At 35.1% G+C, this 21,962-nt stretch overlaps 1 protein-coding gene across 1 annotated transcript in view; it reads right to left on the bottom strand.

Moving 5' to 3' along the window:
- Positions 1 to 2,412: 2,412 nt before the first annotated feature.
- NEGR1 (neuronal growth regulator 1) overlaps positions 2,413 to 21,962 on the bottom strand; it is a 914,014-nt gene continuing 894,464 nt past the window's right edge. Inside the window, exon 7 of the mRNA XM_060142536.1 lies at positions 2,413 to 2,537. Within this exon, the coding sequence (XP_059998519.1) occupies positions 2,413 to 2,537 (125 nt within the window). The remainder of the gene's footprint in view (positions 2,538 to 21,962) is intronic.

Raw genomic sequence — 21,962 nt, 5'->3', positions numbered from 1 at the left:
CCTCTATTTAAAAAGTCACTCAAGAAATTCTCTTCTAACATAAAGGCAAATACATATAGCTACTGAGCTATGACTGTACTTCTGTCACATCCTATGGGAAAAACACCAGACTCCACAAATTCGGAATCATGACAACACTTTGAACTAATTATTTGGTTCATCCATAGTTTATACCTCAATTTACCTCACATTTACCCTATAAACCTTACAAAGAGGAGGTATTTTTAACTAGGAAAGCGATCACTGTATAATATGCATTCTTGATCTGTTTCTTTCTCCCAAACAATGGTACTGATGGTTAACACTTTTGTGGTAGCACCACTATTTCTAGTAAGTAGATTATCATGGAGTGTGCCACTTTAAAGCTGCAATACACACAAAAAATATTTTGTAGTTTACTCACCAATTCCACAAAGAATATTTTTAGAAAGCAAATCAATAATAATCAAAGTTAAAATGCCATATGTGTTTAAGAAAAACCCTATATCAGTCAAAATAATGTAATAAATTATTACAGTGGGTAAATTTAATAGCATTATGCCATATTATTGCCATTTTATGGAAATATTGTACATTTATGCCTCCTCATTTAGGATTCACATTTCTAATTAAAACAGATTTATGGTGTACTTTGGGACTAAATTTTACTTACATTTTACTTATATTCATTTCTTTCAGGGCAAAATATTAGATATCTTAAATGTATACAATCTCTGTGAAATATCTTGTTTCTAACTATATTAGTAGGTGTTTTGTAGTTATTATGACTTGCAAAAGGGAACTATTTGCAGAAATCTCTCTAGGTATAGTGAAATTGGTAACTTTATTAAACCTGTAAAATGGCTTCCAAGGCTATGGTCTTTCTTTAGTAAAGAGTAACACCAACAAACTATTCTTGTAATATAATACTTCTTAGAGTAACAGTATTTTCTTTCAAAAATGTAGTTTTCATTCTTTATGATAGAAATAATTTAATATCCATGATAAATTAATAATTAGTAGATTTTAAGATATCCTTCATCACCGGTGGCTGGTCTCCATTTGAACACATCTTACATATATCATATAAGAAGAAATAAAGGATGGTAATTTTTTTTTTTTCTTTTTGGCCTTGTTTGTTTGAGCTGACTGGCTATAGAGAAAGATTTAACTGCAGAATTTGTTATTTCAGAGATTGATCTGCTGCATACCAGCATGGAATATTTGTTATAATATATTTTGGAGCTTTCTAAATATAATATGCATACCAAACTATCAACTGAGTGATGTTTTCAGATGGAAAATAGGCAAAATACACCTATCCACAGGAACACTATATCTAGCATACCAACTTACCTGCCACAGAACCAAAAATTTTGAGTGCTTACCAACTCATGTAATATTAGGTAATTGGACTTTGTGTCCTTTCTGACAAACCATCTTAAAAATTTTGGCCTGGAACAGTGAAAGGAAAAGTTGCTGTATTGCTAGGCAATCCTTTGGATAGACTGTACTATCATTTTAAAGGGAATTATTTCCCATAGTGGATCTAATATTTAGCTACAACTAAAGAAATCATATGGTAGATTTACCTGTATTATGTTAGTTAAATTGTTTTTCATCACAAAACTGAGTCATCGTGGGGCAAAATTCTCAAAATGCGGGAAGAGATTTTTACAGCTTGATAACTCCTTTGTTCTTTAGAGATAGGATATAGTTTAACTTTATCATTGTGGTTTACTTTTGCTTTCAAATTGTAGAATTTGGCAAAAACACTTTTATTAGTTGGAGATGAAGAGAAAATTATTATTTCATGAAGGCACACCCATGCTGAACTTACAGGAAAGAGAAGCAGAGCTGCACAGCCAGTTATATTACAAGGCTCATTCCTGAAACCTGAATATCATGCGAGCAGAAAAATCTAGATATGTTATATTTTGAAGAAATGATCTGAAGGCAGTACTATTTGCTTTTTTATCAAAAAAGAAAAAAAATGCATCTTTGTAAATGTGGATTGACTCTTATTGAAACAGGGAAATGAATGCTTGTATTGCAGCCTTAAAGAATCACATATTCACTGCAATATTCGTTTTTTGTAAACTACAGCCTGCAACCTAGCAGACCATGACTGAATGCTTTTGAAAAGTTGTAGATTACAAACATGAAATCACAATTAATATCCTCTAAAAGTAATTTCAGAGCTTTCACATCTTAAAAAAAGGACAATGTGTACTGCTTCACAAGGTAATGTAGCTAATCAAAAAAAGAGTAGAATTAAAGTATTTACATAATGAGCAATTCTACAGAAGGCGATCATCCCCATGTAAGCACTGCTGATTATATCCCACGCTGCTTTTAACAAACTGTACCAGATTGGATCCAGCCATCAGCACTTTCAGAGAATCCTTAAAAGCCTTTTATGGGTCTTTAAATTTATTGTAGAATGGCATTCTTCAGGTAGAATATGCTGGTGAAAGAGGACAGTGTCAACACAAGGTACCAGCAGGAGAAAAGAACGTCAGCGCTCCCGGTAATTCCATACTGGGCTGTACTTGGAGCTGGAAAGAAATGGAAAAGAATAAATCAAAATCTAATTTGTGTCTTTCAAGATCTTAACAATAACCAAAAGGCAGCCGGGTGTACTGGGGAGAACACTGGCATTGGAGTCAGACAGACTTAGGTTCACATCTGGTTCTGCTGTATGACAATGTGTGGCCTATTTGACTAACCTCTCTGAGCTTCACTTTTCTCAAGGGCAAAATAGAAATAATATAATCCACCTGGCAGGGCTGCAGTGAGAATTGGAGATGAAGCACATGTAGCACATTGCACTGGGCTGGACACACACTAAGTATTCAACAAATATCAGCTAACATTATTATTCCTATTATATTCATTGTAAATATTTGCATTAGTGGACAATATTCATTTAGTATATATTTTAAATTTTTATTGAGATATAATTGACTTATAACATTGTTTTAGTCTAAAGTGTACAACAGTGTTGATTTGATACATTTATATATTGCAATGTGATTACTATCATAACGGTAGCTAATACCTCTATCATGTCACATAATTATCATTTCTTTTCTGTGGTGGGGACAATTAAGATCTAGTCTCTTAGCAACTTTGAAGGTATTGTTGTCTATAAACACTATGCTGTGCATTAGCTTTCCAGAACTTATTTATCTACTGATTGTTAGTTTGTACACTTAAACAACAATCTCCCCAGTTTCCCCAGCTCCCAGCCTCTGGTAACCACTATTCTACTCTCTGTTTTTACAAGTTCTACTTTTTTTAGATTCCACATTTAAGTGATATCATACATATATACATGCATATATTTTTGGATCTTTTTTATTGGCCAAATACTATACAAAATGCTGGAAAAACAAAGAGATTTTCTCTTCTAATACCTTTTCCAATCCTAGGAATATTAGAATTGCATGTGCAAACTGCAGTGACACAGAAAACTGTGTATTTAAATCTGCCTGGCCAAGGGAAGGATGATTTAACAGAGAGTTTTACCAAAGGGGACCATCATTTGGGTAGGGAAAACAATATATTCAAAAGCATGAGGAAAGGAGAGAACACGGCATGTATTCTAGGATCTAAAAGTAGGTTAGTCTTGCTGGACTGTGAAGTTTGAGGCCTGGAGTGGAGAGAATTTAAATGGAACTGTAGACAGATAGAATGACCTTGCCTGTAATGAAAAAAAGTTTAGCTTTTTAGACTGAAGGAGATTTTGAAGAATTTGGAGCTGTTGAATTGTATGATTACATTCATACATTGGAAAGATCATAGTTTTATACATAGAGAAGCTCCTGTGGGTACTTGGCTAACAGTTACGTTGAATTTTCACTGAGAGGTTTCACCTAGAGATTCACCGAGCTTGGGATACTGTGACAGTCTACTGAATGGATTCCACTTCGTTTCACAGAGGACAGTTGCCTCTTTGAATGTGAATTATATTGTGTTACAGAAACTGTCACAGGCATGCTCAGCTTTGCTTGAGACTGATTCTCATTTACCATAAGAATAAGAATAGTAATAATAAAAAACTCCACCAACATACTTTTAACTACCTCTTCTTAATGAAACCTGGATTTCATGCGCTGTTTCCTAGTAGGAAATGAATAATGCAATTAAAAAAATACTGTTTCACCCCCAAATTCATAAATCCGGATGCTGTTTTAGTCACACTAAGTTTCAATTACCAACAGCTAGTTTTTAATGGAACTTTCACCAATGACTATATTTTCATGTTACAAGAAGAATAAATTGTGTTGTTTATAACTCTAAGAAATTAAAGGAGATGAAAGATGCATTGGCCTCTGCCAGTGGGGAGTTTTCTTGACAGTACAATTGTTGATTCTGTGTGAGTGAGATTCAAGGGCTGAGACTACTACTCTTTAGTAAACATGGAGCAAAATCAACTATTTGATGTTTTTATTTGCATCACAAATGAGTTTTAAACAAGGAGAAGATGATGAAGAAAATGTCTATTGTTGAACAGATAGCTTTTCAAGTTTTGATATGTAAGAAGTCTAATTTAAAACCACAAAACTCCTTAAATTATTTTCTCTTGTTCAAGACCTAGAACGATGTTTTATTTTTTTAATATAAACAAATATTTAATTGGTCTGTTACCTTCTCAGTGACAGCTATTTCAGAGTTGTTTTTGCTGTATTTTTAAGAATCTTGAGTGCAATAAAACTGGTATAATAATACAGGACTAATAATAAGGAAAGCACATAAAATGATTTCATAAATAAGAAATAGATCTTAAAAGCCAAGCACACAAAGCAAAGATAACATTTTTATATCATGACAATTTAAATAGTACATTAAGTGGGTAGAGTATAAAAGACTCTCAAAACTCCTTACTCATCCTTTAAAATGCATTTTTGGGACAATCTTTCCTGAATTCCTTCTATTTCTCCAACAAGCTGAGCAGATTACCCTATTGTGTCATTAGGTCACAATATATATTCCTTTTTATACAACTATCATACTGCATTGCAAATATTTGTGTACATATCTATTTCTCTCACCAGACTGTAAACTCTCCTAGGTCATGTTTTATTTATCTTAGTGTTTCCAGACACAATGTCTGGCAAGTTCTGGTACACAGTGGATATTCAAGAAATATCTGTTCAATGAACAATTCAATTAAATAAATAAATAGGTCAGAGTTAAAAGGAGTATGTCTCTCCTACAAAACAGAATCTCTTCTGAAGCAAGCCATTGTCTATAAGCTAGAGAATCTACCATATGCTTTCTTTCATTCATTCAGCAAATATTTATTAAACTAGGTACCAGGGACTGTACTAAGTACTGGAAATACAATATATAATAAGGTGGGTATGATCCTTTTGTTACTCAATTTCATATATCTCCATATATATTCCTTTTTATCATATACCTTAAATGCCATCTTTTTCTCCAATGTGCCTTTGTCTTCTACTCAGCCTCCTATTGTTTTAGACATGACAAATCTATATCATATTTAAAAATTAAATATTACTTTGTAATTAACAGTATATATATTTTTCCATGGATGTCTCAAATGGATGTATTTTTTAGTTGTTTGTGAATGCAATACTTCCATTAGTCCTAAAATAAAGTAGGAGCCTTTTGCAGCACTGTTACTTGCAATTATTGAATATTATCGAAAATGTACTGTAAAGTAGCTGTTGACAATTAGTAGGCCCCAAAATAAAGAGCAAAGTTAGTTAAGGGAATGTGAGGTCAGATATCTAATGCCAAGTCATATATCATGTATCATCTTTAAGCATACATCGAGCATCGTTTTTTGGTCCTGGGAATTGAACACAAGCAAAGATAAATAAAACTCAATCTCCTCTCAGGAAAGTTTCATTCTAGTTGGAGATATAAATAAAAAGGCAAATATTGAACATTAGGATTTATATAATCACTATAAGGATAATGAATGAACATGGGAGGGCTCCCCAAGGACTCATGGCAGGTAAGTAGTCCAGGCAGCAGACACAGTAACAATTATTTTTTACAAAATGTGGTGATATACACATATTAATACATATATATATCTCACTTAAAAAAACTACAGCATAGTAAAGTAACCCATTGACTTAGGTATCTTATTATTATGTAATGTTTATCTCATTGACTGATATTTATTATGTGTTTTGGGGGGACTTGTAAACTGAGTGATTTAGAGTACAAGGCTAATGGTACTAAAGTTAGGGGTCTTAGTGCTATTTGGGCCACTTAGATCTGCTTGGCATGTTAAATCCCAATCAGCTATTTAAGAAATTATAGAAAATGTTAAGAAATTAAAGAAAATAACTGTTAGCTATTAGAAATTAGCTTTAAGAATCAATTCAAATATCATCTTTAAAAAGTGAAATGTCTTTATAAAACCATATGAGAAATTAACTTGGCATTATATTTAATATCATATTTACATATCTATCTTTCTGCATTAGACCAAGAATGTCTTCAAGACAAGATTTATTATATGTATATTTTATCACTGGTACAGAACACAGAGTATAGTTCTTAGTTAGTGTTCAATTAAGTATTTGTTGAATGATGATAAAGTTCACATCCATTTCCAATATTATCACCATAAACACATAAGGGGACACAATATCTTGACTTCTTTTTTCAGAAGAATACTTTCATGACCATATTTTATTCTTTCTTCTCTTTCTACTTTTAGACTCATTCTTACCTTCTAAGACCTGTACAGATTCAGAATACCTTCCTTCAGCATTTCAGCAGGACCAGGAAGAAAGATCATGAGGCAGATTATAGGGGAAGAGCATGTATCAAACTTTGTAGCATCATCCTCTTGCAGCAAAAGACAGGGAGTGTAGAGTAACCTGGGCCTCCATATATGGTCCTGAATTTGGAGACATCCAGCTATGTCTCTGGGATGGTCAGATCTGTTGTATGTTCCCTGCCATGTTTTTAGTTGCCTGTGAATATCATACTGCTACTCATTCTAAGTAGTAGTAGAAGGGAAAGGGCATGTGATCACAGGTGTAGTTGGGCTACAGTGAGGGTTTGGTTTCCTTCTGAGAGATATGAGAAGCCATAAGACAGTTTCATGCAGAGGAGGCTAGCTGAAATTTTAAAATATACTCTTGACTACTCTGTAGACAGTAGATTGTACTAGTGTAGGCAAGAGTAGAAGCCTACGTTAGCCCCAACCTTCAGGGGTTTCCATTGCCTGTGGAGGGAAGCCAAAGTTGTGTAGCTCAGCATTCAGGGACATCTATTATCTGGTTCTAGTCAACTTATCCAGACTCATACACACTGTTAGCTCCAGTCACATGAGCCATTTTCTAAACACATAGAGTGTTTTCATTATTCCCTGTCATTTGCACATACTATATCCTTAAGCCTAAAAGGCGTTACTTCCTATTCTCCTTCTCCACCTATCAAAGTCCTATTCCTCCTTAAAGATCTAAAATACCACCTCCTCCATAAGGCCCCCCAATCTCTCTAATAAGAATTGTTAGTCTCCTGCTTATACCCGATTTCATAAATATATCCTTTTTTACTTATAATAAATTATATATATGTATAATATATATGTAGAAAGATATTTATATCTTTCTCTTCCACTGGACTATAAGCATGTTGAAATTATGGAATATTCCTCCTTGTCATATGTGCATTTGTATCTTATATCAAATGTGTTTAACAGATGTATTTTGAATTGAATGTGGGAAAATATTCCTAAATATGATTTGTGTAATCCATGACCACTTTGATAAAATACCCTATTTCAATAGTTGTTCCTATGATTTCTTACTCTTAAGGCAAAGTGTGGAAGGAGGAAACTTCTGTTTCTTTCTTACTACCTATTTAATTGTCTTTGGTTTCTGAGGAGAAGAATGAAGAAAGGAGAAAGAAAAGGGAAGGGAAAGGAGGAGTAAAACAAAAGGGTGAAGATTTAAAACTAAGAGAGAGAGAATGAGAATACCCAGCCCTTGAGCAATGTGTTAGATGCTTTCAAGTTTGCCATTTTATTGAAGAAAAAGAAAGAGAAAGAATGAATGAAATGGGGTATGTCAGGTGTGGTTTACAGATCAGAATTTAAAACAAAGAACAGAAAAGGCTGGTTGTTATTCTTCCCACTTTCCTAGTAAAGCTAAAGGCACTCTAGTTTTAAAATATGATGTGCATAATACATGGACGGTAGATCCAGATTTGGTTCAAAGTCCAGCTCCGCCTCTTTCTAAATAGACTAACCTAGGCACGTTTCTTAGCTGTGCTTAGTTCAGCATCCTCATCTGCAAATGAGGATTGGTAGTATCTCAAAAGTGATCATGAAGATTAAATGTGCTGATACATTTAAAGTACCCAGTACAATATTTAACACAAGATAAACACTCCCTCAAGTATTATCTAAACGCTATTCATTTGCTCATTCATTTAGCAAATTTAGTGTGTGCTATGTGGGAGGCATTCTCTGAGTCACTGAGCCAAATAGAAATGCCTCCTGTCCCCATAGAGCTTTCTCTTTAGCTTGAGATGTTTTCCCTGGAACAAGCCTATTTTACGTCATTCTTGACCTATACTTGGATAAATCAATGTATCTTTGGTCTTACAAAGCTGTCCTCCATTTTATCTTATAAAAATATTTATTCTCTTCATTACCTTGGCTTCTTTCAGAGGACTTTAATTTAATGCCAATTACTGCTAGATAACTGGCCAGTTTCTTCTGGTTTGCAGGCTCCTTGAAAGCAGGGAGTATGACCTCTTCCATTTCTTCTTTTCCTCTGTCTCTTCCCAAGAGGAACAGTATGGTGCATGACCTTGGGTGTGGTTTCAGGGCTGATCTAATGCCAAGTTTGGTTTCAGAGGGGCTCTCAGGCATGAAGCAGAAGTGTGTGGGCTATGTGTGGGGTCCAGGCCTTTGGGATTTCTCCCCGTTGCCAACAGGAAGATCCAATCTGTGCTTTAATACATATCTTACATCTTGTCTAATTATGATTATCACTTCCAATTACTTACAGCTGCTGCATATTATTTTCAGTCTTGGCAGTTTTCCCTTGTATTGCTCCAGTTTTTATTTTTAGGCAAAAGCAAATGTAACTGTGAAATATTTAGTTTGGTATAATACCAATTACTTGCCTAGGCAATTTCCTTAAATTACTGAAGCTTTAACTAAACTAGCTTTGAGTCATATTTTTAAGATTCTTGTTGCAATCTTAGGTAGAGTTATTTAGCCACATTAACTTTGCTTCCATAAGAAAAACCTGTCCTCAACTTACATTTTACTAAGGAAGCTTATACCTTAATGAGAAGTGAACTATTTACACCTAAATTAGATTTCAAATAAAAGAAAGTGATTAACATGGATTCAAAATAGAGTGTATATTAGTCTACTGAGAAATTATGCACCATGGATTCAACCCAAAACACAGTGCAACTCTGTTTCATTACATACTGTGGGAGGAGTTTGCTTGAAAGATAGTTCAATCCTCTCTTTAGCAATGTCCGCCACCCCTTAACACCATCAGCTGGTGTCAGGGATAACACATCAGAGGCTCAGATCACACCCACATTTTTTGCATATTTAATTCTGCCTAAATACTGGGTGGAGATTAGGGGAAGAGAGGAGCACCAGAATGGGATATGCTTTACAACTGCATGTACAACTTTTGATTATGGTGTCTGGATGAATCATGCAAGCCTTAGCACAGGCGACATCATCTTATTGTTTCTTTCTGCACTATTTCTTATGCAATAAAATGGTCCACGCCCTAAGATGGGATGTACTGCATTAAAGACACAGCACAAACCATGTTTTCTCAGGAACAATCCCACACCTATGGAACAGTGATTTCCAGGGGGGAGGGTTTTGTTTGTGTCATTACTGCATGTTCCTATACTATAGACCCTCTAAGATCTTCTTCCTCCCCTGGGCTTGGAATTGAGGAATGCCTGAATAGCATAGCTGTCATGTGGTAGGGCTACCAATGTATAGATTTTCAGTTGTTTTTACTCAACACACCTTTATTGCGCCATACATTGTTTCCTGAAATACAGAGAAATAAACATAATATAGTCCACTTTTCAAGCAGCTCTCAGTCATTCAGAGTAAGGCTTAATTTGTGAGCCTCTACAACAGCTAGCTCCACTCATATTTAGGGAAAGACTTGGGTAGCTGGCTTCGAATTCCTGCCAGTCAGTCTTCTTTTTTATCTTCTTTAGAAGGAATCAGGCTAACAAGTGCACATTTGTGCACTTTTCGAAAATTAGAGGACTAAGTTTATAGAAAATCTGTATTTCGATACTTATCCTAACATTTTAGATTTTTACTTTTTCATTTGGTCAAAAACTGAATGCCGATCTTCAGAAAGTTCTGACATTTTTTACAAACTGATCCTTCACAAGCATAAAAGTGTACAATAATTTTCACAAAAAGTACCTCCATTTTGTGTTATAAACAATGAGCAGAATGGCTAGAGAAATCACACCATTCCTTTCTCTTTTTGACTCATGGAATTTCCCTGCCAGCTTGTTCTTAGTAACTACTAAGGTATTTCTCTGGCAAACCACCATCCTTGAATCCTTTTCTACTTGCTAAATAGCCATTTTGCCAAAGTTCACAGTATATAATCCTATTTACTCAGCATAAACTACATTAGGAATTTTAAACATATGTTTGTCTCTGTTATTACCTATATTCAGAAATCTGCCTATTTGTAGATAAATACTTTTTTTCTGCAAATAACCAGATGAAACTCTCCAAGGCTATTACCTCTAATTTGAGTGAAAGAGAATAGGTAAGCAATCACCCAAATGGAAAGAAATTCTGCTGCCTTTTTTTCTGTCCTTCACAATCATTGAAAAAAATTTCACTCTGTATTATTCATCAGCATCTTCTAAATGTGTTAGATATTTTTATTTTTTGCAAGTCAGAAGTGATGTACATGAATCTATAGTAGCTCTGTTTTGAAATATGTTGGCAATAGAGGTAATTTTGTAGAACCCAAAATGGTTCTTTGAACTCGGGCAAAGTCCAGTTTTTCATTCCAGGTTGGTTTGCAAATGGGTTCTTTATAAGTGTCATTACATATTTTGTGTGTATGTGTGTGTATATGTGTTTTAAAAGCTGCCTTTGTTGTGTGAAATATATACACAAACATACAATACAAATTGCCTTGACTATATACATTTTAGTTTGGCCCTTTAAGGCATCATCTAGCTGAAGAAAGAAGGTTTTACAGAAATAAAAATAGAAACCCAGCTGTGTTCTTAAGGTCACTGATAGTCACTGCCATTAGCTATATCATCACTGTGACATTGCTAGTGTGGTAAAAATGGGTGAAATTGCAAACTGGTAAACATTTTTGCAAGTTGAAGGAGTTTGTAAGATTATATATGTGTGGCTATGTGGATGTGAAATTATTTAAGTTTTTATATAAGTGTTTAAACTTGAAGCTTTAATGATCAAATTTTCTTGTTTACTAAACTTTATTCTTTTTATCTTTTGCGTTAGGAAGGTTACCCCAAACCAGCTTCTTTTCTGTTATTCTGTAAATTTGTTCTCTCAGCATTAAGGATAAAGAATTTCATATGGCATATAGATTATTTTTTTCCAGTTTTTGGAATATTCCATTTACCTTCCAATTTTTTTCTTAGCTTTTCAAATGCAATAAAGACCAGTGATTACCTGGCTCTGTAGTTCTGATTTACTTAAATTGTTCCACTTGTTATGCTCCAGATTCATTCTCAGTTATTCTCAATGATTCTCTAATCATTGCCATTATATTCTGGCTATTTAAAACACCTTAATAAAATCCAGATGCCTTTGTATGGAATTCAAAACCCTGTTTAAACTTTCCCAAAGTTACCTTTCCAGTCCTATTGCTGGCTGTTCTCTGACACAGCAGGCACGCTAGGCAGGAAGGCTCTCCATTCTCAGGGCACACCCAGGTCTTTGCTGTATTTGCAGATTTGCTCACACTCTGCCTTCATCTGGGATGGGCTTCTGCATCGCTACATGTTGGAATAGTACCCATCTTTCAATGCTCATCTCAAATGCAACCTGCTCACAAAGTTAGAACCTGTCAGAACTCTAAGGGATACTGGGGATCGTTTAATGCAAACCTTCACTTTGTAGATGAGGAGATGAGGCTGGTAGAGATTGAATGATGTGCTTAAGTCAGAGGCAAAAATAAGACTAGAACTCAAGTATGCTGAATCTCTATGCTTCTACTCCTATGTGGTATTATTAAATTACTGAATTACCACCTAACTCTAGTTGGAATTCATCTGTCAGTTCCTCTTTTGTCCCATAGCCATTTACTTTTACTTATAGTTTATCACTCTGGTGTTCATCTCCTTCAATAGAGTCTAAGTTTCTTGAAAACAATGGTAATATTTAATTTACTTTTGTATCACTCACAGGATTTAATCAAGTGATTGGCACTGTCAAAATATTTATTATAGAGAATTATAAATGAATTATTTTAACTTCTGCAGTTTAATGAGGTTTTACTATAAAGCTCAAGAAAAAGGTAATATCATCAATCAATAATTCAGGATTTGGAAACATTGACTACCATTGCAAAGGAAGGTCGGTTCTAGTTTAGAGAAAAGAAGAAACTTGTATTCTTTAATGTCTCTGAAGACATCATACCATAAACATACAGAGTTAAATACACACACACACACACACACACACACACACACACACCCTCCAAGAGAACTGTTAAAGAATCCCTCTTGTCTGTGACGTCTACTTGAATTTGTTAGTTATGGATGGAGACTATATTTATAACAATCAAGCACACCATGTACTAGCTTAGCCCCTCTGTGCCTCAGTTTTCTCCAGCTGAACAAAGGGGATAAAAGTATCTTCCTCATAGTGTTGTTGTGATAGGTAAATGAGCCAACTAGGTAAAGTGCTGAATACAGTGCTAATTTAAGTGTTCATTAAATGGTAGCTTTTAAAACACATTGGTATTTATACAAGACATACCAACGGAAGCCCCTACCTTGGTCCAAGAAGAAATATCCAAGTTGTTGGAATAAAGTCTTGTGTGCCTCAAAGTCCTATACATTTGAAACAGAAACAACCATACCAAGAATATGCTCCATTTAAAGTACAGCTCTAAAGGTACAGATCAGAAAATTCACTCATTAAACAAATAATACTTGCTTACCTATTAATACTTATTGAGCACTTCTATGCCCATTGTACTGTTCTGTGTGCTGGGGTACAGTCTTCGTATATTGGTATAATTCCTCACAGTCCTCTAAGTAGATCACAATACTCTGAACAAACTCTATCCTTTACCCCGCTGGGCTGCAATCCTTGTTTCTTCTACTTGGCATCACCCTCTTCCACTTCCTCCCAATTTTCCAGCCTCTGTATGAAATAATTTTCCTTCTCCTTAAGAACTTAGTTCCAGGGTTACCTCTGTGATAACTTACTTGACCCTCTAACCATTAATTCTTCCTCCCTTGAGACTCCTTTGCATTTCAAACTCCTCTCTCCTGACCTTGCTCACAGACTTGCCACCTCACCTAGACTGAGTTCCTAAAGGGCAGGGATCATGTTTTGTTCATCTTTCTTTGCTTCTCTTTTTCTCTTCCCCAGAGGCTAACACAGTGACTACTCCTAATAAGAGCTTCATAAATAGCTGTTCTTTTTATCTTCATGAGATAAATTCACCAAGTATGTTTCACTCACCTTTTGTGTCTTGCCTTACATCGTCTCATTACCTTTTTGGTTTAGCTGGTGCTATGACCACCAGCTGTGTGCAGGGCAAACGATTCTGAGATGCGTTGCACCTGGCTCCTCAGAGGATCCCCAGTGGGATGGAGCCCAGTGACCCACAGCAGGGACCAGCTCAATAACACATTCTTGGACTGGCTTTCCCTCCTTCCCTGTTTAACTTGTTCCAATCTCCCACCACTCTTTCTTGAAATTACTTTCCACAGTAATCACTTATAAGTGAGCTGCTCATTTTGGCAGGACCCAGACAAAGATAACACTCTTCTATGAAGAAGAGAAGAGTAGCAGGTTATTAATACTGTGCAATTTCACATTCCCCCACAGAGCATGGTGCTTTGCACATAATAGGTGTGCAATAAATTAATTTTGGATAAATAAGTCAATTGAAAGTCAACAATTATCCTATCTCTTTGCTTCCAGTTTTCTTGGCTCATGGTAATTCAGTTGCATCACTTTTTTGAGGTTGGCATTAACTATCTTATTAGGCACATACACTTAATAATGAAAAAGGGGGCTTAAAATCTTAATTAAATCTGATTTTTTTTCCTCATAGATTTTATCCCAGGAATATTATCCACTGTTTTATGCTACCATCATTTTGGTTTCTGCTACAACAGCAACGTTGCCTAATGAAAGTTCTGTCTCCTATTATATTTCTTAAATATTTTAAAGCATTCATGATCCTTATATTTTTATTATGATTTCAGCTATAAAATACTCCTCTCCCTACAACATCAAAATGCTCTTTTCTCGAGCCTCCAGCTTGCCTTACATTTTCTACCTAAAGTGATCCAACTTCTAATATGGGAAAATGGTATATACAACTGCTATGAAAGGAGCCTGAGGACATGCACACAAAAATCACATGTTAGGGAATTCTAGTCCAAAGGACAGTCCAGCAAAGGATGAAAAGAAAAAAGATGACTGTACTTGCATAGTGATTCTAGCAATGAACATATTCTGCAACTGGATTCATGTTTATTTTAAAGTATGATTAGTAATTTTCTTTCTGGAAAATAAAGACAATATGCTGCTCATAACTTTTCTGGACACTAATCAAGATATTGAAAAAAGAAGGGTGGGGATTTTTTCAACTATTACATCAGAACACCTCACCTCTGCCTCACTTTTATAGATATTGCAAATTTGGCCACTTATATTACTGTTTGAAAGAGTTTTTGACTGAAACTTAAATAAGGCTTCCTGGGACTACATTGATAAGTTATTCAGTCTATCAGCTGATAAGTTTATATCCACAGTTCCTTTGATCACAAAACACTAGGAGAAACCTTGTCATTTCTTAAGACAAGACTTTATTGAGATTCCTCTACTTTAGCAGTATTTTCAATTATCCTTAACCTAAATATATGCACTTGAAACTCAAACTGGAAAATTAATCTTAGATAAGTCAGAAAATGAATAACTTAAGAATAACTGACTTTTGTACAAGTAATCACGTTATTTATTCAACAAGCCTACTGAACACCTTCTTTGTGACAGTCATTGTGCTCAGGGTTGAATACACAAGGATAAACAGGACCTAATCTGGGCTTTGAGGAACTTACAGTCAAGTAGAAACAAAACATTCTACTCTAGAAGAAAAGGGATGATTTTCATCAAATCAAATATTATTAGAATTCTAGGGTTAAAGGAACTTTGAGACTCTATTAGCCTTTGTCAAACTATAATCAAATCAGAAATCTAGTTAGAGAAAGACATTTTAGGGTTAGGCCATTTTAAAGCCAGAAGAATCTGAGGCCTAGAGAGGAAAGCCCTACATAGAGAATTAATGCAAGTCTCTAGACTTTGAGTTTGGTGTCCTTTCCAGAACACTGCACTGCCCACATTAATTTATTTAGTATCTTGTTTCAGGTTTTTATAGCTCTCACTTGCTTATTAATATTGAATGTATCAAATACAACCTTAAAATGTTTCTAAATAGAAAGTGATAAAGATAATTTTATAGTCTAGTAAACTATACAACAGTGACACACCACTTTAGTCATGTCAATCAATAAGATACAGAATGAGTTTTTCTATATACATGCTAACTATGATACAATTATTTTGAAATATCAAATGTTTGAAATAATTTCTAAGATCTGTAGTCAATGTATGTTTTATTTGCATATCTCATTAGGTGCTCAACTTGGACTTTTTTCATCCATCCAGCATATGAACCTCATAATAGTTCTTTTCTTTTTTCTTTTGCCTTGAATTAACACATTTTATCGGCCAAAACAAATCACTTGACCACCATGTAACTTCAAAGTGGGTGGAGAAGTGCCATCCTCCCAGGCTCTCAGAAGAAGGATAATCAAAATATTTGTTTGATAGCCCTAATGATTACAACAGTGCACCCTTATGGTCAACAAATATTTGGTTCACTCTTCTTGTCACATGCAAAACATTCTTGCTCTTCCTGTGAGCAGTTATTAGTCAAAAGAGATAGTTGCTCCATGCATCTTCTTCCCCCCCCCAGTTTTATTGAGAAATAATTGATGTACATCATTGTATATGTTTAAGATGTACAGCATGATGGTTTGATTTACATATATTGTAAAATGATTATCACAATAGATTCAGCTAACATCCATCTTCTCATATAGATACAATTAAAAGAAAAGCAGGAAGAAAAGAATAAAACCCCTTCTCCTTGTAAGGAGAATTCTTAGGATTGCCTCTCTCAACAACTTTCACATATGTCATACAGCAGTGTTAGCTATAGTCATCATGTTATACATTACATCCCTAGTACTTATTTATCTTATAACTAACCACCTTTCTCCATTTCCTCTTCTGCCCACCCTCCGCCTCTGATAGCCATAAGGGTCTGATCTCTTTTTCTATGAGTTTAGTTTTATTCTTTCTTTTTTTTCCTTTTCTTTTCTTCTTCTTCTTCTTTTTTTTTTTTGGTAGATTCCATATATAAGTGAGATCATACAGTATTTGTCTTCCTCTGACTTATTTCACTTATCATAACACCTTCCAGTTCCATCTATGTTGTCACAAATGACAAGATTTACTCAGTTTTAAAGTTTGAATAAATTCCATTGTATGTATATATAACACAACTTCTTTATTTGTTCATCCATTGCTGGACACTTAGGTTGTCTCCATTTCTTGGCTATTGTAAACGATGCTGCTCTGAACATGGGGATATAGATATCTTTCTGAGTTAGTGCTCTCATTATCTTTAAATATATTCCCAGAAGTGGAATTGGTGGGTCATAAGGTCATTTTTTAAAATATTTTGAGGATCCTCCAAAGTATTTTCCATAGTGACTGTACCAATTTACAATCCCACTAACAGTGTACAAAGGTTCCCTTTTCACCACATCCATGCCAGCATTTGTTATCTCTTATCTTTTTGATGATGGTCTAACAGGTGTAAGGCGATTATCATTGTGGTTTAAAATTGCATTTCCCTAATGACTGGTGATGTTGAGCATCTTTTCATGTATCTTTTGGCCTTTCAAATATCTTCTTTGGAGAAGTGTCTATTCAGGTCCTTTGCCCATTTTTAAAGTGGGTTACTTATTTATTTATAACTTTTAAACTAGAGTTGTGAGGTATGTACCACTCTTACCATATTGCAGAATCTAACTATGACTATATATTTACCATTACCAGTGAGATTTATGCTACCTTTTTGTGTTTTTATGGTGTTAATTAACATTCTTTTACTTCCACTCAGAGAACTCCCTTTAACATTTCTTGTAAAGCAGGCCCAGGGGTAATAAACTCCCTCAGCTTTTGTCTGTTCGGAAAAGTCTCTATCCCTCCTTCATTTCTGAACGACAGCTTCACCAGGTATAGAATTCTTGGTTGACAATTATTTTCTTTCAATATTTTGAATATGTCATCCCATTCTCTCCTGGTCTGAAAGGTTTCTGTTGAGATATCTGCCAATAATCTTATGGAGATTCCCTTGTATATAATTTCTCTCTTTTCTCTTACTGCTCTTAAAAGTCTTTCATTGTCTTTGACTTATGAAAATTTAATTATAATATATCTCAGTGTAGCTCTAGTTGGCTTCAATCTATTTTGGATCTTTTGGGCCTCACTAATCTGGAGAGCCTGATGGATCTGGGTCCATTTCTCTTTCCAGATTTTGGAAGTTTTCAGCCATTATTGCTTTATACTTTCTGTCCCTTTTTCGATTTCCCATAATGTGAATATTGTTTCTTTTCATTGTGTCTCATCATTCCCGTAGGCTTCCTTCACTATTTTTTTTTCATTCTTTTTTCTTTCTGCTCCTTTTGTTAATTTCCAATGTCCTGTCCTCCGTTTCTGATTATTTCCTGTGCATGGTTGTGTCTACTTTTGAAACTCTCTATTGAATTCTTCAGTTCAGCTATTGTATTTTTCAACTCTAAGATACCTGTTTTTGTTTGTTTGTCTTGATGGCTGCTGTTTCCTTGTCAAACTTCTCATTTTGTTCCTGTATTGTTTTCCTAATTTTGTTTTGTTGTCTGTCTGTTTTCTTATAGTTAAGAGGATTATTCTGAATTCTTTGACAGTTCATAGATTTCCATTTATCTAGGGTAAGTTATTGGAGCTTTATTAGCTTCCTTTGGTGTTGTCATATTTACCGGATTTTCCATGATCCTTGATTCCTTACATTAGTATCTGTTCATGTGAGTAATGGGGTTACTCTTCATACTTTATAGGTTTGCTTTGGCAGAGACAGTTTTTCACCAGTCAGCTCAGTTTGGGTTTATGGGTGTGTTTGCTGGTAAATGTCTTTGAGCAGGTGGGTTCTGCTATTCGGGTCTATTTTGGGTGAGACACCCTTTGAGCTTTGAGGATTGGGATTGGGGAGCATGCCACTGGCTGAGAACAGATGGATAGGACTGCTGGTTTGATCTCCTACCCAAGAGAGGCTATAGGATGGGCTCTGAAGTTGCCTGAATTCTCTGGTCAAGCTTACTAGATGGTCAGGACTGGGTACTCTATTTAGTAATAGATGGGACTAGGAATTAGCTTTCCTGTCCTGGCCTATACAACTTGTTGTTTGGGGGCCTGAATCAGGCCTGAGTATGCACTGAATTCCCTGGGCAGATAAGACCACCTGTTTTGCTCTACACATAGGGGAAGCCATGGGCTGTGCTCTCTGTTCAAGTGCCACAGTGCGTAGGACTATTGGATGGTCTCTGCAGCTTCCTGTGTGCTCTGGTTAGGTTCCCTGGTCAGGCAGGTTAAAAGCGCCTTCAGTGATGAGCAGGGTAGTAAATTAGATTTCCTGCCCAGACTCAGCAGGAAAAGCAGTTCTAAAAACCTGTAAGCTCTTTGTTGTCTTAGCTCAAGCTGACCCACACCCCAAGTCCCCCAGCTGGACAGGGCCACTGGCTTTGCTTTGCAAACTATAGGCTCTGCCTGCCATTCTCTTGGCTTGAACACTGCTGGTCCACACAGCTTTCAGGTGTTTTCATCAACCCTTCTGGTCAGACACAGCCAAAGACACAGTGAGTGGGGCTATGGCTGGATTATGTCTTGATTCATCAGATTCTCAAAGGTACACAAAAAATCAGAAAATTATTTAGAACATCTCTGCATAAAATGCAGGGTTTTGTTTTTTTTCTTCAAGTGAAGGACAAGCTTCAGTTTCTTATTCGTGCTTGGGGTCAGGACATGAAAACTTGAAAAATGGAAAAGGGGTTAAAGGAACCATAGATTATTAGAGAGCAAATCTTAATTTAAAGACAATTAATGTGTTCATTTGGTTTTATTGCAATAACATTTCTCCACCTTCCTAGTATACCGATAGCTAAGAGTAATTGCTAAAGAAATCAGAAAGCCACTTTAAAAATACATGTTCTAATATACATTTTCCATTTCACACTAAATTTAGTTATGATCACAATTAATAAGAAAATTTAACATCATCCTGGTGGTCAAAATGATTTCTAAATTTCCATGTAAGTTTATGTGTAGAATTTAAGGAAAGCAACCATAATGTCATTTCCTTTCCTGTGTATACTTAGAAACATGTCTTATTGTAATAAGGTTTGGGCTACATAATTGCACTTGGGTGTACTTTTATTAATCTTAAAATTAGAAAAGACAGATGATTATTTTCTCCTTTCACCAAAAGGGAAAAGATATTAAATGTTAATATCTCATTGTTACACTTTTTTTCCCCTGAAGATAAAGGGAAATAAAAAGAATGCAATAAGCACTGTGCATGTTCCTAGTAATCTTACCAGAAACTCCTCCTATATTAAACTATTCTTGTCTATCCTATTTAAACTATTCTTCTGATATTCTTCACATATGACCAAGATGATCCTTTGCTAAGTTTAAGCATTATGGCAGCTACCAGCTTAGGAAGAGTAATAGAGCAGCTTTTTCCACATGTGTGAATCAGAAGCAAGAAACTCACCAATAATACAAATAGAATTTTTCATTAAGCAGCATGCCTGTTTATTACAGAGCAACAATAATAAATTTTTTGGATTTCAATTTAACATTGAAAACAAATCCCAATTCCCCCATCTCTTTGATGCAGCTGGCTGCACTGTGCATAATGTCTGGTATACAATGGCAGTGTCTATTGTTACAGAACTGGCTTATTTGTGCATTGAAAGCTTCATTCAAATTTGTATGGTTCAGAATGTTCAATGAAATACACAAATTGACTAGTTCAATATTTCTCAATTTGTCATAGTGGTTTGTATGTGAATGCTTTCCTTATTTATGGCAACCATAATGTCATTTTTATTTCATAGGGAACAAGGCGACAAGTCCCGTGAAGTCTCACAGTCTAGTGCGAAAGGCAGGGCCCTAGGTCAAGCTCAAAGTCACTTTTAGGACCATGAAAACCACCTCAGACTAGATCTGGGCTTAGCAGCTATGGAAAAATAACCCATGGAAAGCCTTATTTTATTGTTTGCTGACAATGAAATGAAATATAATAAGGACATATTATAAAAAGGATTTTGTAAGTGAAAGGGAGTGATTGAGAAGATGCAAGGTGAGTGTTGGAAAAGATACTGAAACTTAAACGATGTTGGGAGGAAGGAGTCATTCATCCAGGGAGACCCCATGATTGAAAACATCAGCAGAAGCACAAACATACTCAGTTTGGAGCCCTGCAAATACATGTCTTCACATTGGACATTTTGAGTCGTTTTCTATTCCTAGGTATGTTTACTAAATTATATGAATCTAGTAATTCCAATTATCCTTTGAATATCCATCCTAAAATGCATTTTACACCATTGAATTGCATTTGGTTTTGTTTTTAAGTTACAGAAAAGAAATCTTGAGTCAGTAAATATGGTTTGATCTCCAGGTCACTGAATCATGAAAGAAATAGATTCAAAAAGCTATTTTAAAATAAGGGAAAATGATAAAACCCTGGAAGAAAAAGTTGAACGTCACTATTCCTTAGGTGCTAATTAGAGACATGCTTAATCGCATGTTGTTCGTTTGAAGATATTACCTCTTCATCACTTCACTGGTATGTAGAGATCATTGGTCCTTTTCCAGCTGGTTACACATGATGCTGCGAAAACTAGACTCTTCTACTTGACATAGATAACTTACTATTTTAATTCCTGAGGTGACGTATTTCCAGTGTTAAATACAGACCAGAATAACAATTGCATTATAATTATCAAACATTTGAGCAAGGCAAGTAAAGGACTGCCCAGAGTACTCTTTCTTTTTTTTTTAAACATTTTTTCACTTCATTTTGTTCTCTGATTACATAACTATTACCCCTCCTTTTCTTTTGCAAAGTAAATTGCTTTCAGAAAATTTTTAGTATAAATAATTAAGACCTTCAACAAAATACTGTGAAGTACTGTGAACCTCAATTTTCTGTCTGTAGGATGGGGTTATTAATAGCCATGGGTCATTATGAGTGTTAGAGGAGATAACTACTTGTCGTGTATAAATCAGTTTATAAAGGCAATTTTGTTCCAGGGCATAATTCTCAGATGCTGATAATTGGATCTTTAAAGAAAAAAAAAATCCCTCTTAAATTGGTTGTCATTTGTTAAACAAAGAATGGTATGTCTTCAGGTGACCAATCACCTCAATCATGGCTGTAAGGTGAATTGTAATGGCCCCAAACTAACTTATTCAGGTAAAATAAAATTCTACTCACTTGGAGGCTCAGTTTTATCTATTAGTAATTGGCTTGGTAAGATATCTGACTTCTAAAAGTGTCTTTTATCATTCATTCATGCAGGCATTTATGGATCCATATAAGAAATATTTT

The sequence above is a fragment of the Lagenorhynchus albirostris genome, chromosome 2 (assembly GCF_949774975.1).
Source record: "Lagenorhynchus albirostris chromosome 2, mLagAlb1.1, whole genome shotgun sequence".
Lineage (NCBI taxonomy): Eukaryota > Metazoa > Chordata > Mammalia > Artiodactyla > Delphinidae > Lagenorhynchus > Lagenorhynchus albirostris.
This window is presented reverse-complemented; position numbering and strand designations above follow the sequence as displayed.